This window comes from Anolis carolinensis, chromosome 2 (assembly GCF_035594765.1).
Source record: "Anolis carolinensis isolate JA03-04 chromosome 2, rAnoCar3.1.pri, whole genome shotgun sequence".
NCBI lineage: Eukaryota > Metazoa > Chordata > Lepidosauria > Squamata > Dactyloidae > Anolis > Anolis carolinensis.
Genome location: NC_085842.1, coordinates 73,650,593 through 73,675,973, shown reverse-complemented (window position 1 = coordinate 73,675,973; position 25,381 = coordinate 73,650,593). Strand labels below are relative to the sequence as shown.

Here is a 25,381-nt window from a genome sequence, read left to right as displayed (position 1 = left end):
TGGTTATCCAGCAAAGGAAGAGAAACCATTTTGTGTGACTGCTATATAAGTGTGGTTATTGTACAAGCAGCTTATAAGTTCCCTGTTTCTGCTATTTCTTGAATCTGAAACTACACTTCTTTGTAAGAAAATAAATCTTGAAGTTCCTGCACTTGGGTTGATTAGAAATGGTTGTCTGCAGTGTTTACAAGCAAGAATAGCTATTCTCTTCAGATTTAGAAGGCTTTCCAACTGTTTTTGTTTTTGTGCTTTAAATTATCTGTAGGCAATAACAGCATTGTTCAATACAACTATGGTTCCAGTTAAAGATATTTTTGCTTATTTCACATCTTTGCAAGTGTTAGTCCTGCTACACTGGTGGGGATTACACAAAATGAGCACAGCCCATTTAAAAATAGACAGCATTTTCCCACTCTGTCTGAGCCAGGAGTTGGATACACAATACCAATTATTTGCTTCTCTGGTTTTACTGTTCTCTCATCTTACCATAACATTGGGATCTATGCTTCAGAGATGCAGAGCTTTACAAGTCCTGGCTAGAGAGACAGGGAAATCCTTCCTCACCAAGGCCTTTCAAGTCCCAGACTCTGCCCTAGTGAAAGAAAAGGAAACAAACAGCCGAGTGTTCCTTACTGCCTCCAGATGGTACCCCAAATCCAGCCCCATTGCCTCTTGTGTGCCCTCTTTTTTGTTTCACATACTCTGTACTGTTTTATCATTCATTCTGACTGTTTGATTTAAGTCTCTCTTCCCTGGATCAAGAAAGCGCCAGGGAGGGAGGGAGGATGAAAGAAGGTGACACTTTGACAGTCTCTTTTTCACAGTAATGAACCAAATTGCACTCTCTTTTCCTTGCCTGCCGTTAACTGTTCTCTTTTCTTCCTCTAAAAAGTAACACAGTGGGATGGAAGGGTGGGGAAGAGTTATCTCACAATATTATATATGCCTTCACAGGCGGGCTTTGTATATAGTGCTACTGCTGTACCAAAGGGTTATTTTTAACTTGTTTGTTTCCTGTATATAATAATAAAGGATATCTGTTGATGAATGCTGCCAGGTTTCTTCACAATTGCTTGCAGCAGAACGTCATTGACTCATGAAAGTATTTCTAATGGCTTTTGTCAATCATCAGAAATCAAGTTTCATTATACTAGCAAACATTACATTCCAAAGAGTGTACTGTTTGAAGTAAACTTCTCTTCAGGAGAAGGATAATATAATAATTTATAAATAAATAAAATGTATGAACACATTTCAAAAGGACATACAAGAAATGGAGATAGAAAGCAACCCTGCAGCTTATTGTATCACAAGCTGTTAATTTTGTTTCTTTTACATATTTTAGATAATAACTAAAGCCTCATAACGCACTGCTGTGTAACAGAAAGGAAAAAAAAAACAGCATTTCAGAATCTCAGAATTTTGAGTCCTCAGATTTATCCATTCCTGGCTTGATATTTTCGAAAACAAAAATAAATTGCAAAGTGCAAACCTTTTATTATTTTCAGTATAAAGGACATCATTTTATTATGCCATTGGGCCTATTGGGACTTTGGTATCCACATGGTATCCTGGAACCAAGTCTCAGTAGATATCAAGGGCCCAGTGCATTCTCAGTTGAGATGTTTTGCTCTTGCAGAAACATTTTCAAGGTTTACAAGGAAGCAGACTGGCCTACAACATTTTGCTATCTGAGACAAAACACGTAATGGCATCCCCACCAAAGTAAAGATCTGTAGTATCACCATACCTGGTGAGTTTATTATGGCATCTGGGACAGAAGGTTTGATAAACACCTCTTCCAGGGAATAAAGATTAATCAATAATTTAAGTTAATGACCACCTTCTTATTTTTCAAGATGTCTAAAATCATGTGTCTGATGGGTTCATCTCATTCTGCCACCCAGCAGGGCCATCCCAGGGAGGTCTAGGCTGATACTCAATGGGCATGTTCTACATTCCCTTTAGTATCAATTGTTTACTGAAGATTGTTTATCTTGATTGGTATACAAGAGGCAAGCCATCTCAAGGTTCCTCATAACAGGCCTCTTGGACAAGAAATCAAATGTTAAAACTTTCTAAGATAACTACAAAGTAGAGAATCATGAGAATAAGATCAGGTAAGCAACTAAAAAGGAAACAAGATCACATGGAACATTTTAAGATAAAATAAAGAGCCAAAATCAACAATACCTGACCAATGAACTAGGGCTTCTGGGAGCTGGAGGCCCAAGCAGCTGGAGGGCCGCAGTTTGAGGATGCCTGATTGAGAGACACAGACTTACTCTGCTCAGTCAGTCATTTAATTTTTAATAGAGATCCATACGCCTTCCACCCACCAGCTGCCTCACAACTTTTCACAGATTAAAACCAGGTAACATGTAGCTGAACAACATCAGAGTGTGGTCAAGATGGATAAAGTGGTTAATGAGTAAGAATAGACAAGATGGAAGAGGCTGTAGCAGTCTAGTATAGTGGTTCTCAATACTCTACCTAAGCATCTCTAAAATCCTGACTCCACCCCATGATATAGAATTCCTATTATTCACAAAGTGACTCCTCGCATTGATGCAGAAAAAGCCTAAAAGGCCGTTAACTTGGTCTAAACAAGCTTCCAAAGAACATGGGAGAGAAAAATAAAATAATGAATTCATTTGAGTAATCTGCATCAAATTAGGGTAACTTAAGTGTCCAACTACATGGAATGTATTTGGTGAGAATATGTGAGTACATCTTGTCACCTGATGTTAATTTTCTTGAAGCTGATAATTTTTTATACATAAATATTGGATGAAAGTATTTCCCTATGAAAGTAATAATTGTGCTTTGGATTTTTCAGATTTCTTGCTACATTAATATGCAGAACACACACATACACACACATATATTGTATAGCTTATAATGTTAAAAGAACACTGAGCGGAGTGGGGTGTTTGGAATGAAAGTCACCTCCCTTTCGGGTGCTCGTGTACGTTCTCTAGATACCTCTACCCCCTCACCACTCCTGTCTATAAGCAGGCTTTCCCCTCTCCACCGTCGCCAACTGAGCACCGTGTGCAATCTGATTTTAAAATTTCAAATATGTATGTCAAAATATATATGCATATATTGTATATGAGGCCCCTAGAAACATAAGCAATGCCAAAAATACACTGTTAATAACTCATTCTCGAATTGCCCTACTTGAAAATCAAATTGCCCCCATATGAGGTGTGTGGACCACATTGGGAACAAGGGGGATAGTAGAAAGGACAATATTTTTCTCCTTCCTATTTCCCCTTCCTGAATTAACTGAAGTAAGCTTAGGACAAAGGTGGAAAGGGGGAGGGGGAGAGAAATTGGGACATTTTAAAAGCAGCTGAAAGAGGGGATTAGTATGACTGTCACATCCTAATTGGGACAGCTGGAAGGTATGAAACAAACACCTAAGGATTGTAATATAGGTTGTGCTATTGCTATTCCAATTACATTACTATTTCCACACAATGATTTCAATCCTGCTAGATCCACATGAATAAAAGAGCAGAGTGGTACATCTTGTTAATTTTCTAAGGTTCCCTTTGGCCCTGCTTGAAGCCAACCAATGAGCCCTGTAGTATTACTAAAAAGGTAGCTGAAGCAAGATTTTGTAGCAGCCTGGCTCCAGTACTGATAGCAGTAGTGCCCTGTCAAAAGTTGGCAACATTGCTTTCTTGGACTGAAATTATCATGCTGCCTAGGGGATTCTAGTAGGTGTAGTCCCAACAAACCTTTTCCAAGTCATAGGGTCAACGCTGCTATTGTGACCAACATTTACAGCCTCCACAATTCTGAGCACACCATGTATGTGTTCTAGGCACTAGAACATAGGGATACTCAAATGGTACATGTGCCAGCATTAATTGTAGTATGCTGCATGCCAGGCCAATGTTTGCAAAGAAAATATACAAACATAGCAGAATAAAAATGAGAAAATGGTAAATATGTATCTCTTGTTACCCGTATAATTCCGCCATGTATCATCTTTATCTGTTCCCATTAATCGTCGTTTTTCTGATAGGAATCCTCTCATGTGGCTTCACAGCAGTGATTTGTTCACATGTGTCCACTCAAAAACATTTTGCCAGTGATTAATAACATCCTACTTCCTGGGAGATTTGAGCTCTTACACCATAAATCTTCCTACAAAACAGAGTGTTCCATTTATATACAATGCCAAACCATCTATTCTTTTCATAAATGCTGCCCTGTTTTTTTATTTCTTCTTTTTCAAAAAAAAAATGTTAACAGGTCAGAGAGTGCAAAGGATATGTTGTATTAATCAAGCAGTATATTAATTAAAACAAAGGCGAAGAATCATAACATAAACACTTTAGAGCATTCTTATTCCACTAAAGGGGGGAAAACTATGGAAGAACCAGAATATAAGCAACTAGCTAAAAATAAATTTTGAGTAAAGAACAGAACAATTTGACATGATTCATGGGAAAATGAAAGTATCAGCTACTGTAAATCTGTCTGAAGAAACACTATCAGCAATCCAACATGCTGTCAACTCTTCACTTGTTTCAAATGAAATCAGGAAAGTGGCATGTGGTGGGAATGAAGGAGAATGGGGAAAATGACTTTGCTTAAGTAACATGCAAGGACAGGCTATCAATCTTCTTTTAAAAGTGGGTGAAAATGCACATTCCAGACCTGGTTGTCCAGGGGTTGAGGAGGAGAAAGACAACTTTGGCTTCAATCTCTTCTACAGCAATTTATTATTCCCTCATTAAAGTAATTCTCTCTCTCTCTCTCTCTCTCTCTCTCTCTCTCTCTCTCTCTCTCTCTCTCTCTGTGTGTGTGTGTGTGTGTGTGTGTGTGTGTGTGTGTGTGTGTAACAGAAAAGGGGTCTAGACAGACATAGAGAGTGTAAGACACTGGAACATTATTCTTTGGGCCTTTGCCAAGGTCACAAGCCAGACTGTTACTATTACAATTCTTGTTATCACAATGTTTTTATATGTTTCACCAAAATAAATGGAATGTGCACATCCTACGCTTCATGAATTCACTATTAAGGTTTGGTATCCAGCACTTTATCATCCAACACTTCTGATGAACCCAGATGTGGCCAGGAAACTAATGCAGGGAGATTTCAAGAAAGGTGCTAAATGTTGTTAGAAAGCAGAGGTCAGTGTTGGCTCCATACTACAGTGGAACCTCTACTTAAGAGCATCCCAACTTAAGAACATTTGAGTTAAGAACTAGTAGCATTTTGCCTTAAGAACTAGAGTCAGAGGGAGCGCTTGCATGAGAGTACAGGGCTTTAGAGCTTTAAAGAAGCAGCCTCCGTGCCTTGTGCTCTTGTCCGCTTTGGGAGATTGCTGTCTGCTTTGCTTTTGTCCACTTTGAGGAACTTTGGGTTAGTTGATTTTGTGTGGTTTTTATTCTTGGTATGTTTGGTTTCATAAAGAGAAAGAGGGAGAGAGAGAGCAAGAGCGGGAGGGAAGCTGGAATGAATCGAGTATGAATAAAATGATGCTTCTGCCTCTTCACTTTGTGCTTCCTTGCCATAACTTTGTGCTTCTACCATTTTAAAGTTGTTCTTTCTTTTTTATTGTTCTATGTGAATGTGCAGGTTTTGCCTTGTTGTCACACTGGCCAACACACATTTTGTTGCCTCAAATGTACTTCCTTGGCACAACTTTGAGCTTATACCATTTTAAAGTTGATCTTTTTTATTGTTCCATGTTAATGTGCATGTATACATTATCTGTTATTTATTAAGTACCTTTTCTTATTTACAAATATGTAACAAAATATTGGGGAAGTTTTCGGGAGGCCGGAATGGATTAATAGCATTTCAGTGCATGTCAATTGGTTTGAGAGAAGAGTGTTTTGAGTTAAGAACTCAGTCACAGAATGAATTCAACTCTTAAGTCAAGATATCACTGTATTCCATAATTTCTGCATGATACGTTAGTACAAAAATGTAATGAGTGGAAAGTTAAATAAAAGGAAAGTACACGACAGATGTAGGTCTTCTATGATTCACAGCTGAAAATGTATTGATAACTTTGTTTTACATATAGCTGGAAAGATCTCAGTTTAGTACAATGTTATTTAGACTTACCATTTACTATAATGAATGTTTGCGTATTTTACCAAAAGGAACCAGCAGCAAAATTCATATCTTTCAAAACTCTATCTTAACTCTTGCTATTTGGTATTTTGTAGTGGTATTTAGTATCAAGCCTGACTAAACACCACCAATATGCTAGTGAACTATTGCCAAGTGTACTGGGATCTGGCATGTGGGTCAAGTCAAGAGCAGAGAACAAAAACAGAACAGATGGGGATTTTATACCAGTTTCTCGGTGTTGTGATTATGTGACATCATCAGCCTTCACTCAATCATTGTGCTTTGAAAAGAAACTCCTATGGGAAAAAAAGTTGATTTTAAACTTGTTCTGTGACAAACCTGAAACCTTGAGAGTTTCCCAGCATCACCTGCTCCTTATAATGCAGCACCATTCCTATCAAACATATCTGAGGTTTCATTAATACTGGGGATTATTCTTTACATAGAATCATAGAATGGTGCAACATTTCATTTTTCTGTAATAAGACTACCAACAAACTAACATTATTTCATACTAAACTTCATAGGAAAAATGCATATGAATTATTTTATTTATTTCGTGTCAAAAGCATTGTACAATAAATACATTTCAAAATGATTGGGGGGGGGGGGGAAGGAAATCACAAGCAACTAAATAGTTTTGGACCAAAAGCGAGCAACACCAACCGCATTGTCTGTAGCTTTAAACAACTCCTCCTCCGTACATGAGGCAGGGCATTGTGGGCAAGCATACATATGCAGAGTTGTTTGTTCAGCTCCACAGTCACACAAGGTGGAGGATTCCTCCAGGTAGTGCCACCTTGCCAAGTTGTCTTTTGATCTGCCCACTCCACTTCTGAGTCTGTTCAGGGACTTCCAAGTTGCCCATTCTTGGTTTGCCCCTGGAGGAAGACCCTCTTGGGGGGCCATCCAGTTAGAATTGCCAGGTTTAGCTGCCCAGAGAGACACCCTTGCTGTTGCTGGAGGAACATCAAGAGGAGTGGTGGTTCTCATGAAGCCCTTCCTTGATTTGAGTCTGGTGGGAGGAGGCTGATAGTCATGCAGTGGGTGGCTTTCACAATGTTCAACCTTTTTTCTCTCGCAGTTAGCAGCAACTTCCCGTCGCACGTCAGGAGGGGCAATGCCAGCTAACTTGTAGAGTTTATCAACAGGTGTAGGTTTAAGGCATCCTGCGATGATTCTGCATGTTTCATTCAGCGCTATGTCCACCTGCTTCGCATGGGCAGACTTTTGCCAGACAGGACAGGCGTACTCAGCAGTTGAGAAAGACAAGGCCAGGGCTGATGTTCTTATTACTTGTGGGTCTGCTCCCCATGCGCTGCCAATCAATTTCCGCAGGATGTTGTTGCGTGCAGCTACTTTGTGCTTGGTGTTAATGCAGTGTTTCCTATATGTTAGTGTTCGGTCTAAGGTGACACCAAGGTATTTAGGATGGAAACAGTGTTCGAGCTCTTGGGGGCACGGAAAGAGCCTCCCCGAAGATTGAGTAAATTCAGTCGGGCGTCCCCTGGGCAACGTTTCTTGTAAGCGGCCAATCTTTCCAAACCCAAAAGCATTGGATGAATGGATGCATATGAATGAAAAAAGCATATGAATTGCTTGAAGAAAGCCTATTCCACTGATGACACTTGTGAAACGTCATTCAGTTTGGCCTGATGGGGACAGCTATCTGCCCAGGTTCCCTGCTCCGCAACAGGTTCAGAAACTTGTGAATGCCCTTGATTGGCTCTTTTCTTGAGTATGGATAGATATATATATAAAGAACATGGTGCAACGAGAGGCCATACTTTGATCAAAGTTGATATTCAAATGTGATTGCAGCAAACTCCTAAAGAATTCTGGAGATTTCAGAGCAGACACATACAAAGTTCCATATTGTATTATATTACACTATGTAATACGGCCAGCCTTCCATTTTTGTGAGAATCAGTTGAACAGCATTGCTGTGAAAGTGGAAATATCAAAAATAATTTATCACAAACAAAACCAACAAACATTTGGGGCTTTTAACCTGAAAAAAAACTTCTTTAAGCATCTCTTGGTCCATTTGTGGTTGACTTCCACCATAGTCTCAGGTAAAAAAAAAAAGATAATATTCTCAATTTTTATTTATATAAGAATACAGTAATCCACAAAAAATAAAGCTGTAAAAGATAAACCCGCAAATGTTTCCTATATTATTCTATACTATACTAAGTTGTATATCACACATTCATTGAGATCCACTTTGAGACAAACAGGAAATGCTGACACATACTTTAAGTGAATAAGGAGCTTTCACGAGATTTAATTACCATGCAGACAACACAAAGAGAGAGACATCTTTATCTAGGCAAGTACTGGCTTATTTCTATGCTCTTTTGCAGAACAGGTCACATGAGTTACAATGCTGCAATTGCTCTATACATTTGCAACAAACTGTTACCATGTGTTTGCTGCGTGGTAATTAAATACATATTGCATGAAGCTGAGACTTATGAAAATGTTCGAAGGCTGGAAAGATGCGTTTTGTTTTGTTTTAATCCGACTCTCCAGGAGTTGCAAATCAGAGCTGCATTCTAGTACTAAACTATTTACATTTGTAAATGCATTATTTACATAGTAGCAATAATGGAAACTGGATATTCTTCATAGCAGTGAAGTATGCAAAAGTTTGCTCCATGCCATAATCATGGAACATTAGGTTCATGATGCTTAATCATTTTTATTTCCAGTTCGGTGTGGGTACCATATAGTAATGTCTGATAAAGTATTGCAACTGCATCAATGAAATCGCTCCTTACAGAAATATACAAGTCGTACAACAAACAAACTGAAACAAACATATTCTATCCCCAGAGCACATTAAAAAATATTCATCTGAAAGATCAATTTTAAATAGATTCAGTTAACAAAGGAAACAAAGTGCAATTGTTAAAATGGTTTGTAGAAAACAGAAGAAAAATAGAGATATGATGTGTCATGATATTCCTTTTTTAAAAGAGAAAGCTGTAACGTTCTTTGTTGTAATAAGGAATGTTTCACACAGGCTGTGACAAATTCCTCTTGGTCTTTCTGCCTGCAATATGTTCTGTCCCTCTTTTCCACTCCACTGTTCATAGGCCTTATGGAGGTGTGCATCACAATGTAGGTTGCTAAGAGATCGTTACAATATGCACAACAAACCGCTCTCACACAGACTGTGGAATCTCAGAGTGTGCAAATGTTAACCTGGTTGGATGAACAGCAAGAACTCTGGGTGAGTGACACTATATTGTATTTCTGCTGAATTGCTTCGATTCACTGAATGCCAATGATTTCTCTTCCCTCCCCTCCCCACTTTAAACAATCAAATCAGAAAGAGGAAGACTTAATGAGAAGCCTGCCAATCTTTCTTCAAAATACATGCTGTGAAACTAAAGACAACTTCTGCAAAATATTGAAAACCGAAAAGCCCATGTAGGAAAAATTAGTTGTTCGGTTATCCTGTTAAACAGAAGACATCTGATTCATTTACTCAAATATTTACAGCATTCCCTGAAAATATATTTAACATTTCCCTTAATTTAAAATATTATCCCTATTCAAAAATAGCATTGCTCTTCATAGCTTGGTCTAAGGGATGCTCTTTGCATTTGGTGGCAGCCTAGGTCAACTGAATGTTACCAAATCACCAGGTATGTTAATGTTTCACTGAATAAATAATACTTACAATTCTTTTTTTCCAATTTGAAGCTTGCTATTTGACATGTAACTAATTAACTATATTCAACCTAGGGAACAATGGCGGTAAGGAAAGTGGCGAAAAAAAGAATGGCAGCATGATCATTTAGCAAAGACTGTTTACAGCTGAATTGTAATAAACATGAATAATGACTGCTCAGTCCAAAACCCATTCAATGAGCTTTTCCCATTAACTCTGAAAGTGACCCTATTTATAGTAGCTGTTTCAGCTGTGCTTAGTTTAACTATTGACATGTTCAGCTCTGCACTACATTTCCAGTATTAAATGCTTCCAAGTTAAATGATCATGCCTGCACCAATACTGGTAATGATCAGGATTCCATCTATCCTAAAACCAACCTCATTCTCCTGTTGTGACTCCTCAAAATCACACCATTTGAGGGCAAGAGGGAAATCTCCCAAAAAGATATAAAAATATTAAGCAAAGAAAAACTAAAATGGAACAAATACCCCCCACCTCCACCCCACAAAGGTCAGAGGGAAAATAATGGAGAAATAGAGCAAGAAAATTTGAAAGAAATACCCTGGAAAAGACATGGATCCCTAGTGCAAACTTTGAAGAGCAGATTCCACACTGCAACACCTTGAAGGAGGTTCCACTATGTAAAAGAAAGTATGCACATAATTATTCTATTTTTTATCGTGTCAGAAGCGAATTGAGACAAGCTGCTTCTGATGTAAGAAAAATCGGCTGTTTACAAAGAAGTTGCCCAGGAGACACCCAGATGTGTTACTATCCTGCTGGGAGGCTTCTCTCATGTCTCATTATTCTAATAAGTTGACTTTTTTACTGTTTGTATGTGTGTGCATATATATGAGTCAACATATGTTTGTCAGTCTGTCTGTTTGTACCACAAAGGCTATTGCTAGATGCAGTGGCCCTCTGCTATGTCATTGAAAAAGAAAGGTGACATGTGTATGAGGGGATGGGAGGAACAACAACAACAACAACAACAAGAAACCCACACTACAAACTAGAGCTGACAGCTGGCACAATAAAACATTACATGGAAAGTTCCTTGACAAAATTGAAGGAAAGGCTGATAAGGAGAAGACCTGGCTATGGCTCACAAATGGGACCCTGAAGAAGGAGACAGAAGGCCTGATCCTTGCAGCCCAGGAGCAAGCCATCAGAACAAATGCAATTAAGGCCAAGATCAAGAAATCAGCTGATGACCCAAAGTGCAGACTGTGCAAGGAAGCCGACGAAACCATTGATCATATCCTCAGCTGCTGTAAGAAAATTGCACAGACTGACTACAAACAGAGGCACAACTATGTGGCCCAAATGATTCATTGGAATTTATGTCACAAGTACCACCTCCCAGCAGTAAAGAACTGGTGGGATCACAAACCGGCAAAGGTAGTGGAAAATGAACACGCAAAGATACTGTGGGACTTCCAAATTCAGACTGACAAAGTTCTGGAACACAACACACCAGTCATCACAGTTGTGGAAAAGAAAAAAGATTTGGATTATTGATGTCGCCATCCCAGGTGACAGTCGAATTGATGAAAACAACAGGAAAAACTCAGCCGCTATCAGGACCTCAAGATTGAACTCTGGCAGAAACCAGTGCAGGTGGTCCCGGTGGTGATGGGCACACTGGGTGCCGTGCCAAAAGATCTCAGCCAGCATTTGGAAACAACAGACACTGACAAAATTACAATCCGTCAACTGCAAAAGGCCACCTAACTGGGATCTGCACGCATCATCCGAAAATACATCACACAGTCCTAAACGCTTGGGAAGTGTATGACTTGTGATTTTGTGATACCAATTCCAGCATACCTATCTTGTTTGCATACTATGTCGTTGTGTCAATAATAATAATCTTTATTTGTATACCAAAAAGTCCCAGGTTCAAATCCCGGGAGTGGAATGAGCGCCCACTGTTAGCCCCAGCTCCTGCCAACCTAGCAGTTCGAAAACATGCCAATGTGAGTAGATCAATAGGTACCGCTCCGGTGGGAAGATAACGGCGCTCCATGCAATCATGCCGGCCACATGACCTTGGAGGTGTCTATGGACAATACCGGCTCTTCGGCTTAGAAATGGAGATGAGCACCAATCCCCAGAGTCGGTCGCGACTGAACTTAACGTCAGGGGAAACCTTTACCTTTACCTTTATACCGCTCTATCACTTCGAAGGGACTCAGGGTGGTTTCCAACATAGGTAAATCATTCAATTACCAACACAAAACCATACAACACAACCGTAATAAAACATCTTGAGTCTTGAGTAATTTAGAGCTTTGAATTCAGATAGGAAGCCCTGAAACTAGAATTATGTATACAGAATATTCTACTTAGAATTCTTGTTTCTGTATTGCATACTAGATGTAGTTTCTGAGTTATCTTCAAGGGTGGACCATATCCAGAACATTACAGTACAGTGGGCTTCTGGTATCTGCTGAGGTTGGTTCCAGAATGCCCCTTGGATACTGTAGATACTCAAGTCCTATTATATAGAGTGCATAGTAAAATGCAAAATGATGTCCAATTCAAAAGAGTGACAGAGAGAGAACCCGAGGATCTGTGAAATGATGGCAGTCTATGGCAGAGTGTGCCCACAGGGTGTATCTACATATCAGCATAATACTCCACACACACAAAACTGAAGTTTGCTTTTTAGATTTTTCCTCATAACATGTGGATGTGATGAGGGGACTGTAATATAATTAGAATATAGCTTGTCCCACACAGCTTTACAAAGTTTACATTGAACTGGATTATATAGCAGTATGGACTCAGATTTTTTTTTTCTGTGTCAAGAGCGACTTCAGAAACTGCAAGTCTCTTCTGGTGTGAGAGAATTGGCCATCTGTGTTGCCCAGGAGATGCCTGGATATTTCTGCGGGAAGCTCCTCTCATGTCCCCATATGGGAAGCTGGAGCTGACAGACGGGAGCTCATTCCACCCCCTGGATTCAAACCACCAACCTTTTAGTCAGCAGTCCTGCCATCACAAGGGTTTAATCCACTGCACTGCCAGGAACTCCTGTAGACTCAGATAATCCAGTTCAAAGTATATACTGTGGATTATCTGCCTTGATATTCTGGGTTATATGGCTGTGTAGGAGGGCCCTATGACTACAGCTAGGCTATCCCTGATCAGGAGTGGACACAGTTGGAGCTGAAGCCAAGCACTCTGCGTCCACCTGGGTTTAAGTGGAAGTTCCCGATAAAGTTGCTTTGGAGGACTTAGAATTTCTTCAGGCCCTTCCACACAACCATATAACCCAGAATATCAAGGCAGAAAATCCCATAATATCTGCTTAGAACTGTGTTATCTGAGTCGACACTGCCAGTTCAAAGCAGATAATGCAGGATTTTATTCAGTGTGTGGAAAGGGCCTTAGAGAGGGGTGTTCTAAAACTAAGTTTTTATTTGAGGTTTTTCCACTTTCACATGATTCTGCTTCCAGAAAGGTGGAAGGTGTACTGCATTATATTTTAACCAGTCAGTTTTGATCTTTTGTTACAGGGCTTGGTTCCATATGAATTATGGATTGTTAATCATTTTAAACATCAAGAGTATTCTGTTATGGGTGTTTCTTCTTTATAACCCACGCTTCTTTCTAAGAACAAATGACAGTTAGCAATGTGAAAAAAATATAGGCAATGATGTTAGAAGCAAAGCCTGATGGTGCCTTATGAGGTCATTTCCCAAAAATACTAAAAATGCACATGGGGAAAAGAGATGTGGGACAAAAGGGAAAGGAAGGGCAAAAGGTCAATGGAAATGATAGCGTGATACTTTTTTGGAGAAGGAATGAACAATTAAACAAATATCCTGAGAATATTTTTAAACCTTTGAATTGGGGAGAGATTTTTCATAGATCAAAAGATTTTTTAAGATGGGCTGCATGTGCATCTATTGGATAGAGATCCCTCATTTCGATAAGCATTAATGAGTATTGGGAGTGCTCACTGCTTTAGTGTTTTTCTAATGTTGTGGTTCCAGAGGAGATTGAAGAAGAGATGTGCTTTAGACAGCTTGACTCAGTTATGAACTGGGCAAAGAATGAAGCATCCTAAGGAGGGTAGTTAAAGTGGAAGCGAGGCTCAGGTCCTTAGAAATAATATTATTCTTGACATAATTCATTTTGAAACTTGACTGAAATTTTTTGCAAGGCCTTCCAGTCCTAAGGCTAATTAGATCTGTCTTTTGAATGTTAAAACACATTAGGTGCAGGAGATTTTTATCAATGTGTCACAACTGGTATCATTCCTACCAGCTAGAGCAAGACTTCTCTGTGGGTTAAGGAGGCAAGACATCATGAAATATCAGGGCAGATTCAGAAACAGTATCCAAAGAGAGTAAAACTTAGGGCAGAAATGTAGAATTCTGCACCCAGTTTCTTCATGTAACATATCACTCTAGCACCCTGGTGGCACAATGGGTTAAACTCTTGTGCTGGCAGGACTGTTGACTGACAGGTCAGCAGTTCAAATCTGGGGAGAGGAAGGTGAACTCTCTTTGTCAGCTCCAGCTCCCATGCGGGATCATGAGAGAAGCCTCCCAAAAGGATGGTAAAATATCAAACATCCAGGCGTCCCCTGGGCAACGTCCTTGCAGACAGCCAATTCTCTCACACCAGAAGCGACTTGCAGTTTCTCAAGTCGCTCCTGACACACAAAAAGCAAAAAACAAAAAAACACAGACAAATAAATTTGAGAAGGCTTAACAGCTGAAATAAGCAAAAACAGGTGTTATCTGGATGTTAGTTTCCAGCAGATAGATGTGAAACCATGCTGCATCTGTTCTCCTTCTGACTCTATCCTCTAGTCTTTTGATGTAATATGGACCTGACAAATGATTTCAGCATGAAAGAATGCTAGTGATACTGCCCATTTGCTCCCGTACAAGAAAAAATTAGAATGCCTACAGCTCTTAGCAACAATGAAAACATTTTACTATAACTGACATTCTATGGTGGTTAGAGAGACAGCCCCCATTTCACACTAGTTTCTCCGCACCGAAGTCACTATGACAGGGCCTTTTTAATACTGCTGGACTACAGCTCCCACCATCCATCACAATTAGTTACACTGGGTAGTGTAGATAGCAGTTTCAGTCCAGCGTCCTTTCAGCAATTTGACCCCAGGAACCTCTGGGTTTGTTTTACATGGCTTTTGGACTCTACAATGCGAAGAACGGCATCCCGGCCCAGGCTCCTCATATGTCTAGCATTGCTGGCTGAGAGTAAATCTAGGTAGAATTTGTTAGGGGACACAATTTTACAATTGGCTGTGAGAGGACACTGGAGCCCATCATCAAAAGTGCAGGAATCAGTGGTGTCATTCAAATAATTAGTAACCAGTTCCTATTACTTGTGGCTCCAGTCCAGAGGATCCTTCCCTTTTGCTGACCCTCTCACCTCTCCACCCTCTTCTTCTTCTCTAGTCTCTAACTACCCCTTTGCTACTCATATTTTTCCTTTTATCTTCCACGGCTTCTGCATATTAACAATTTTAACAACCAACTCCAGTGCACCAGTGTGAACTGACTGAATGACACCACTGGCTGGAATGGTTCTCCTTTATCACCTACTCCATCACTTACCATCAATAAAATGTATGTTATAGCAGTAACATGTATCAGTGTTGGCACTGAAAGAATTCTTGGGGAGACATGAGACGAGACCAAGTTCCAAAACAGGACAACTACCAGACTTTGTCTTAGGCCCCTTCCACACTGCTCCTATACTCCAGGATCTGATCCCAGATTATCATCTTATCTCAGATTATCTAGAAGTGGAGACTCATGTAATCCAGTTTAATCCTATATTCCAGGATCAGATCCTGGAATATAGGGCAGTGTAGAAGGGGCCCGAGACTATACATTCTGAACTTAATTCATTCAAATACTCTTCTAAGCAGAAAAGACATGGAATATATGAGTCATTGCAAGTCATATTTTTATTCAAATACTGTACACATGAAATAGACATGGATTGTCATGATGCTGCAGTTCTAGAAAGTTCCTCTTAGTCGCTTCTTCTCCATTGATCTTTACATTACAGCATGACTCCCATATCGGCAGAGGATATGTTCCAAACTTCTTCCCTTATGAATACCTGAAACTGTGGATAATAGTGAATCCTATAATTTATTCTACTATGCCTGGGATGGAACAACACCATAGAATCACACTAGTTGACCTAGAGAGGTCCACAAACACTTCTGGGAAGGAATATTTTTGGAGTGTGGGGAAGTGAAATTGTGGATATTTAATCTGTAGATAAAGTTGGGGAGAGTGTACTGTAATCTTCATGTTCATAAAGACACACTTCATGCACCATTAAACTGGGGGGGGGGGGGGTGTTAAGATAATTTCCTGAACTGGATACTGGAATACCAAGACCAGAAGATACAGGCAGTTCATTTTGATCAATCCCATTGATAACAATGGCAGAATGACCCAATTTAGTAGGAATTAAGTCTCAAATGAATAGGACTAATTTTGAATAAATGGACTCAGAATTGGGATAGAAGTCACAAGACCTTTCATGCTGTTGACAAATACTCTTCAGAGCAAAACATTTCAAAAACATTTCAAAGACCATTCCATTTCGGTAGACCTCGAGATAAGGGCATATACAATGCTTACAAAATGGCAATGGTCAGCATTACTATATTAAAACCGTTCTTCTACTTCAAAACAAAGGGGACAATATTTTCAATATTACAAATAGCTCAAATAGCTATTAAAAGCCAACTGAGAGGAAACAGCATGTTAGGAAGAGAAACTGTTATTTTAGTCAACAAATATTTTAGAACAGGTTTTCTGAAGAACTTTACTAATAGGAGGCTATTAACTTTTTAAAAATTTAATGTTAATAATTATTAGTTTTTCAGTTTACTTAATGAGACAGATTGAATTTTGAACTCTTGGGGATTGAAATTTTATCCATGAAAATAGGTATTCGTTAGATATTGTCAGAAAATGTAGCATGTTCAAATAGTGTCACTTTTTTGTAATTGTGCTATTGTGATCCAATCTATGGTAATTTCATTCAGCTTTTCCAGCAGTCCGCTTGGAATTACTCCCAGGACATTATCTGTATTAGACCCACAGTTATTTCATTTTCCCAGAGGTACTGAATCTCTATTTGTATGTTGTAACATCATGAAGAGTAGTAGTTATAGATATAGAATGATAGAATGTTTTAAAAACTTCACCTATATTTGGTTTAGTTTGGGTACAATTATTTTAATTTAAAGATCTATGTTTCACAATCTTCCCGTTCTTCTGTACATCACAGCTATATACTGCTAGATGAGATTTCAATACATCTGCCTAGTCAGAATATTGTTTGACCATTGCTTATCGTACCCCATGCAAGTTAACACTGTAATTGTTTGCCTGAGTTTAAAAATAAAAAAGTAAAGTCGTTCCTAAGTACATCAAAAACTGCAATGCCATCAATTTGCCTGCGTAATCATAGGTTTGGCTTTGGTTTCTACTTCTCCACTACTTAGTGACCACTGGGAGTATAAAACTGTTATTATCCACCACTAGTTCTGCTTTTAATTGGACTGAGATCCACATGTACTGTATCAGCAAATATAAAAGATATAATCTTCATGACAGTTAAATCAGTATCTAAACAGCCAGTATCTAGAGCATAGCACAGAGAGCAAAAAGATAGAAATAAACATAAAAGCAATGATATGTTGAGACCATGCCCTATGAGATGCAGCTTAAAGAGCTGGGGATGTTTAGCCTGCTGAAGGGAAAGGAGACATGATAGCCATATATAAATATGTGAAAGGATGTCATGAGGAAGACTAGGACTTGAAGCAAAGGATTCAAGGCGATTCCATTAGGAAGAACTTCCTGGCTGTAAGAGCTGTTCAACAGTGGAACTCACTGCCTTGGAGTGCGGTGGAAGTTCCTTCTTCAGAGGCTTTTAAACAGGCTGGATGGCCATCTGTTGAGCATACTTTGTGCTTTTCTGCATGGCAGGGGGTTGGCCCAAATGGCCCATGTGTCTCTACCAATTCTATGATTAAGTGAAGTTCCTCCTTTCTATTATTCCATGTTGATTTACACATATTTGTTTGTGCTTTTCTCATTGAAATAGATGAAGTTTGGCCAAGATTATCTACACATTCCTTTGATATTGGACATTGCATTTAACCACATGAATCTTTCCTCCAACAGATAATTCCATAAATAGAAGGATACAGACTAGTACAGGATGCTGTCTTACACCTAAGTCCTTTTAAAAAGCACTGCTCCTGTGAAGAAATACACTAAGGCGAAGTGTGACAACTGCAGACACATTTATGTGCCTATAATAAGATGTTTCTGTCTTGATATAAATATCACCCACAATCTGACAGCCTAGAAGTGACATTTGTGTAAAAAGTTTCTAATATCAGAAGGCACCCACAGAACTAAAAAAGAGACACATCTCAAAATACACAAAAAATGGTGCTTTATTGATAGAAAAGCCTGAGGCATTTTGGCCCATGCGTACTTTTAAGGCTTCCTCAGGGAGCTATAGAAAATCATAAAACTGACAACACATAAAATACATATTGAATAAAATCATTATAACTTTGGATATCGCCTCTAGCCTGCACATTCCAAACTCAAAAGTATCGGAACCAGGGACATTTTAACTAGTTATTAGACAAACATACTCATGTAAGCAGAAGCTAATTTTTGTATATATTGCAAGCTGATGGTAAAAAGATATAGATGGATGTGTCTTAGCTAAATGTATGCACAGGCTGTAGGGATTGTAGAAATGAAATAATGCCTTTATGCAATGTGGTTGCAAGTATTGCTCGTCTTTTACAATTTTATATATCCCCCTAAAGAAGGCTTAAAATAGACATGGGTTGAATTGTACTTTCCTACCAGTAAACAAGCTCCTCTTGAGCTTCTTAAGATGTGTTTATTTCTTTTTTTAATTTCTCTGGAGGCAATCCAGTTTTTATTTCTAATATCTAACAGGTTTTACTTAGTGGGTCAGATCCATTTTTCTATCAAGAACATCACTAGTTCAGAGGCAATTGTTATTAACTCTCATTGACTTTGACTTATGGCAGCCCTATAAATGAGAGACTTCCAAGTCATCCTATCAACTACAGCCCTGCCCAAGTCTCACAGATTGGGGACATGACTTCCTTGATTGAGTCTACCCATCTCTATTGTGGTCTTCATTTCTAATTACTATATTTTCTACCTTAGCAAGCTTTATTGTCTTCTCTAATAAAGTCATGTCTTCTCGTGATATGTTGAAAGTATGACAGCCTCAGTTTAGTGATTTTTGCTTCAAGGGAGAATTCAAGATTGCTTTGTTTATGGACGAATTTACAGTATGACCATGATATTCCTGGGAGCTATGTTCCAAAACAAACATAGATTGTTGCAAACCTTATATTTTGATCATACTTGGGCTAGAAGCATACCACAGAGTAGTATCTTCTTAAATGTTCTAAGTATGAGTGTCTCTCTTTAGCAAACTTGGCTTCTAGGAGAGTTCTGGCTTATTTACTCTATGATCCATTTATTTGTCTAATTGGCAGTCCATAGAGAATTTTTCTTTAGTACCATATTTCAAATGAGTTAACTTTCTTTCTATCAACTTTCCTCCCTATCCAGCTTCCCCAATCATGTATAGAAATGAACAATGCAATGGTGTGAACAGTACTAAGTTTAGAATTCAATATCTTTACACTTCAGGATCTTGTCTAGTTCTTTCATAGCTGCCCTTCCACAGGACATTGTTTCTATGGTTTTTCTATTTATCCTTGTCCATGTAATGAGTTTCTCTACAGTCACAGAGCACCCCAGTTCTTGTTGTAAATTTCACATTGACTTTTCAGATTTAGTGGAAGAGGTCTCTTGTTCTTCCTCTTTAGTTGTTGTCTCTGACAATGGCCCTGGCTTCAGTTCAGAGTCTGTCTGGCTCTGGGTCAATTAGATTCAATAGTACAAATCTATTTTTATAGTATCTTTAAATTATACAGGGATATTCTTCAGGTTGTATTTTAGCAAAAATTGTTGATTTAGTGTTCTTTAGCTTTACTTTAATTTCTGATATAAGCAATGCATGCTTTTTGCTGCAATCTGCTTCTGGTTTTGTTTTTGCTTAGTCATCAAGTGATGCCCATGTATATAGTTGCCTCTTCAACGACTTGAAGAGTGTGCTTGCAAGGAACAAAGTGTTGGCCTCATAAAATTCAGTCAGTTGCTCTTCCGCTTCATTTCTTGATCCTAGGCCAATTTTTCTACAATATTGGATTCTGCTCTGTTTTCATACCTGTTTGCCACATTTAGTCTGGCCCTTCAGTAAAAGCATGTCTGCCAAGGAAGACTCCACCAACATCACTGTTACTATCAGCATAACCCCTTGCCTCATAGAAGCACACAATTCCACCTCTTTAGAAGGATACTGGCATTGGTAGGCTGGAGGCAGGACTAAAACCAATAAGAAATGGGACTATAGTCAAAGGTAGGCAGAGCTATCTCTCTTTGGACACACCTTGCTACAAGTCTGAACACTTGTAGAGGGCTTTAGAAATTAGGTATCATGAGAATAGAGTGGGATATGCAAGTTTGGTTCCCCATCTGAATCTTAGAGATAACTTACTTCCTTGTGTTCCAATTTCTAGTGAGTGTGTTTATTTGTCTCTGGTGTGCTTATTTGATGAAGGTACCCATGGTTTCCATCCACCCCTCAGAAGAAATTGCTCAAACTCCCTGAATTTCATCATAGATTAAAACACGTTTATTTCAAATAGCATTTCTACATTTTTTCCAAGCCTAAGTAGGAAAAAGAAATAATTACTCATACCTACAAATTACAGGGTTAACACACATCAGACTGTTGACCATTGGTAAAGTGGTAAATTCTAAAGTGCAGGCCCTGCCCAATATAATCGTTTTGACAATAGCCCCTGTGGAGGGTCCAAAAATGTGATCTAAACAAGTTGATCTAAAGCTATATCTAGGTCTTTCTATGTCCATGAGGAACTACTCTTTCATAAAGCTGATAAATTAAAGAATCACAGAACTATAGAACTAGAAGGGGATACATAGGCCGACAAGTCCAATCCTCCATCATCAATGCAGGAAATTCAGCTACAGAATCCCCAGCAGATATTGTCTAAACTCTTTCTGAAAATGTACAGAGACCTCACCACCCCTCTAGATAATTGGCTTCATTTGCCAAACTGTTCTTACTGTCAAGAGAACCACTCTAATGTTTAATTGAAATCTACCCTCCTACCATTAAAATCATTTAGATCTGGTCCTACCCTCTAAAGCAGCAGAGAATAAACCTGCAGCATTCTCTCTGTCACAGTCATTTAGATAATTAAACAGTGCAATTATGGCATATCAATATAGTGGCCTGAATCCCATTTGTTAGTTCCAGCTATAGGAAATTTATTTACTCAGCTGTTGAACAGTGATTAACTTAGATTAATCCCATATGTTTCAATGGATCTATTCTAGTTATGATCCACAGTAGGATCTAGGCAAAGGAATTTTGCAAACTCAAGACCAAGCTGTCTCAAATACTTTGGATTATAACAGGGCTTACTCACTTCTGGGAAACTAGTTCTGTCGCATAACTCTGGGGATTGCACTAAATTCAAGGGGAACAGGGGAATTCAATGGGAGTGGCAAATAATGTCATAGCTCATCAAAAAACCCTGTGGCTTCAATCCTGAAAACCCTGGCTATTATTATTGTTGTTGTTGTGCAGGTCTACTACACCTCTGCTGCCAACCCTTAGTGAACGCAGTTGTGATAGCATAGTGAATATAGCCATGGTAGCATTTACTAATATCTATATAGAATCTATATTATAAATGTCACAACATCCCAAAATATAGTTCACTTTAGACCAGTGGTTCTCATCCTGTAGGTCCCCAGATGTTTTGCCTTCAACTCCCAGAAATCCTAACAGCTGATAAATTGGCTGGGATTTCTGGGAGTTGTAGGCCAAAACACTTGGGGACCTACAGGTTGAGAACCACTGCTTTAGCCCATCTCACAAAGATGGTTATCCTTAAAAAAAAAAAAAACCACCAAGGTAACGGCCACCATTGTCTTTCTGTTGAGAACCTCTTCAGGCAGGGGCTAAAATATTTTGCGGAACTGTCTGAAGAGACAACAAGCTTTAATAATTTAAAACTAAAATGCAATATGTAGAGCCAATATCCTTAATAATAACCAGCTGTTATACTTTCTAGCCTTTCCCATCAGATTATATGTTCCTTTTTCCCCAAACATCAACTCCCACAATGCCATTTATAATGCCTCCTAAATTAGATTGTTAACATCTGCTGGTTTGTTTGGCCCCTCCACCCACCCACCCCCTTATTGAGCTTTCCTTTGATGGTCTCTGCTATGACCAGTAAATCTTGTTTGCTGTGGCATTAACTAAAAGTGAGATAAGTAAAGCTTTGCTGTGGACTCCCTACTAAGAAAATAACTAGGTAGAATTTAATGCTTTACCCACCACATTTCAGAACTTACAATTGGGTTCACAAACTGCATTTAAATTCAATGTCTAATATTTACTTACTCTTGGGATTTAAGGACACTTACCTATAATACTGTAGCTGTGATTCTAGCTGCTGGATATATGTCTGCAACTGTGGCACTTTGTGGGCTTTATCTTCTAGCTCTTTTACTTTCCCAAGGCTGTTAAGGACGGCATGTCTTGCTTCTTCAACCTTCTTCCTCATTTCTGCTTGCTCCCTCTTTAGGATGCGGTTGCAGTCTTCTAGGGCAACAACAGCTTCATGAGAATTCCTCAGTTCTTTTTCCAGTTCTTGATTAAACCTAATGGCTTCTTCAATTTGTTCATCCCTGGAACTCCGGAGTAGTTCGACCTCTTTTAGAACACTCTGAAGGCACTTGGAAGTCTGGGACTGGAGGTTAGTTAATTCTCTCCTGCTGCCTATAAAACACGTCCCATTTTTCTTATGGCTAGCATGGGTCTTCCATAATCCCACCTATAATAAATGGAGGGGAGAACATAAATTAAGAGCGATAACTGCTTTAACTAAGCAGATTTGTTTTTATATACTTGCAACCAACAATTTTGATTAAAGTTTCTCATTATGTGAGCCAAAAGCTGAAGTACCAGAAAAAGTGAACTATATATAGTTCAGTTGATAAACTGGGTAGACAACTATGCATATATCTTTCATTCTGGACTATTTCACATTACTTGTTCTATTATGATCAAGAGTCAAACAATATTTTTCCTTCACTTCATTTGTGTTGGTTGAGAAGTTGAGACACAATCCTAGACCAAGAACAGGGAGCCTTTAAGACTTTGTTGGGACTCCATTTCTCTTTAGCTCCAACTGGCATGACTGATGGTCAAGGCTAATGGAAGACGAAGTCCACCGATACTTGGAGAGTCATACACCGGTCTTCTCCATTGTGATATAAACACATACCAAAATGATCACCAATTCATTGCTATAGGGGGAAACTGCTCTGTTGATTCATGGTCTATAGGTAAAGTGCTAACAACTATAACAGTCATTTTGAGTAGGTATTTGTTAAGTATACCAAGCAATGTACACACCACATGCTAAACAATAGGGATGGGAATCTTTTTTGACTGGGGGTGGGGGTTCAATTTAGAAAGCATTTTGAAGACTGCATTATAGAAGTGGGTCAGACTAAGGATCGAGAACAGACAGTGGGTGTAACCAGAGCAAACTGTGCAGAGTGATGTGGAATTCTTACTATTTTATCATATATCTCTGTTGTTGGTATACATTAACTTGGATTATGGCTGTATTGATGGATTTTCCCTAATGTGGTATTGGTATTATTCAGTCAGACTTTGCATTATATCCTTTGACTGCTTTTACTATATCTTTCTTCAGTATTGATGTTACCCCATTTTTTTAGATTTTAACTTCCTGAATAAGACACTGTCTGACTCAAAATTTCCTATTCCTGTTCATTTAAGCTCGTTCAATGCAAGTATTGCAATGTTTATATATTCCATTTCTTGTTTTACTATGTCTAGCTTCCCCTGATTCATGCTTCTCACCCTCCATATTCCTATAATCTATGATATCTAGCATTGGACTTTCCCTTTGCCTGTTTGTACATCGATAGCTGAATGTCCTTTTGGCTTGAGCCCAGTTGCATCATCAGCTAGAATGCTACTAGTTGTCCTCCACTATATTCCATTAGCTTTTTGAGTGCCATCTGACCTAGACATTCCCTCTTCTGGCATGATCTTTTGCTCCATTTTGGATTGCATCATCACAGTATTTTCCCATGCTTTGAGACAGTGCCACTGCTGTCTCTGAGAGTGCCTCCACTAGTGTTCCTCTCCACTACTGTTGCAGCCCAGTATCTGTAAAGCCTAATTGTCAGTTACTAAGTCAGAATATCTCTGGACTGAAGCAAAAGTAAAAGGCAGCCTTAATAGCATGAGAACTCTGAATGCAACAATTTGTGTTCAAGAACAGGGAAAATTGCTATAATAGTCAATGTAGAGAAAGTAATAAAAGACAAAAAAAGGAATAAAAGGAGACCTCTTCTACAAGATCTGAGAAATCAAAGGGAAATTCAAGTCAATAGTAGGGATGCGACCAACAATGAAACATATTACGGTACATGAACAAAAGACAATGGAAATAAAGCACTGAAGAATAATAAAAAAGAAATAGAAGGGTAACAAATTCATTCAAGCAAGAGCCATATAAGGATGACTCTCCTATTTCAGAAAGTGTAATGGAAGCTGCCCTCCGAGCAATTGGAAGAAACAAATAAATAATCGGGGCATACCAATAGAGCTGCTATGGGCTAAAGAGACAGAATCGACTCTAGTTGTTACTAAAATCTATCATCAAATATGGAAAGCAGAATGATGGTCCACAAAATGGGAACACTCAATAAATATTCCAGTCCCCAAGAAAATGGACATTATAGATTGCAATAGCCAAAGGACCATCGCATTAATTTCTCATGCAAACAAAGTGATACTCATAATTCTACAACAAAGACTTTTACTATAGAGAGAGTGTGAAATGTCAGATTTCCAGGTTGAGTTCAGGAAAGAAAGAGGAACTAGGGATCATATTGGAAACATACATTCGATAATGAGCACAACATATAATTTAAAAAGAAAATCAACCTGTGCTTTAAAGCCTTGGATTGTATAGCTCACAGAAAACTATGGATTCCTCTTAAAGAAATCAATGTGCCACAACTATTGATTGCCAACCTAATGCATAAACTGTACTCAGGGCAAGAGGCTATTGTTAGAACAGAATACAATGAAACAGAATTGTCTCCAACTGACAAGGAGGACGAGCAAAGCTACATATTATTACCCTGTCTATTTAACTTGTACGCTGAACATATAAAACAGCATTAGTTTGGGAGGAAAGAGGCATAATAATTAATTATTATAATTATTATAATAATTACAGGTAAAAATAATGACCACAGAAGATTTACATAATTTGAAAGCAGGCGATCACTAGAAGTTGTCTCAGCTTCTAGTGATTGCAGTGTATTGGCCAGTGTGTATATGAC

At 38.7% G+C, this 25,381-nt stretch overlaps 2 protein-coding genes across 8 annotated transcripts in view; one reads left to right on the top strand and one right to left on the bottom strand.

The window, feature by feature from the left end:
• Positions 1-25,381, bottom strand: part of efcc1 (EF-hand and coiled-coil domain containing 1) — a 101,663-nt gene that overhangs the window by 71,160 nt on the left and 5,122 nt on the right. For both annotated transcript variants that reach the window (XM_062973856.1, XM_062973855.1), the window contains exon 2: positions 22,412-22,821. In XM_062973856.1, coding sequence (XP_062829926.1) covers positions 22,412-22,821 — 410 coding nt within the window. The remainder of the gene's footprint in view (positions 1-22,411; positions 22,822-25,381) is intronic.
• Positions 9,229-25,381, top strand: part of cfap92 (cilia and flagella associated protein 92 (putative)) — a 126,062-nt gene continuing 109,909 nt past the window's right edge. For 2 of the 6 annotated variants that reach the window (XM_062973835.1, XM_016991618.2), the window contains exon 1: positions 9,230-9,344. In XM_062973835.1, the coding sequence (XP_062829905.1) occupies positions 9,325-9,344 (20 nt within the window). In that variant the 5' untranslated portion in view covers positions 9,230-9,324. Of the gene's footprint in view, positions 9,345-22,617; positions 22,744-25,381 lie in introns of those variants that run through there. The other 4 variants (XM_062973834.1, XM_062973832.1, XM_062973833.1 and 1 more) reach the window with 4 other exon arrangements.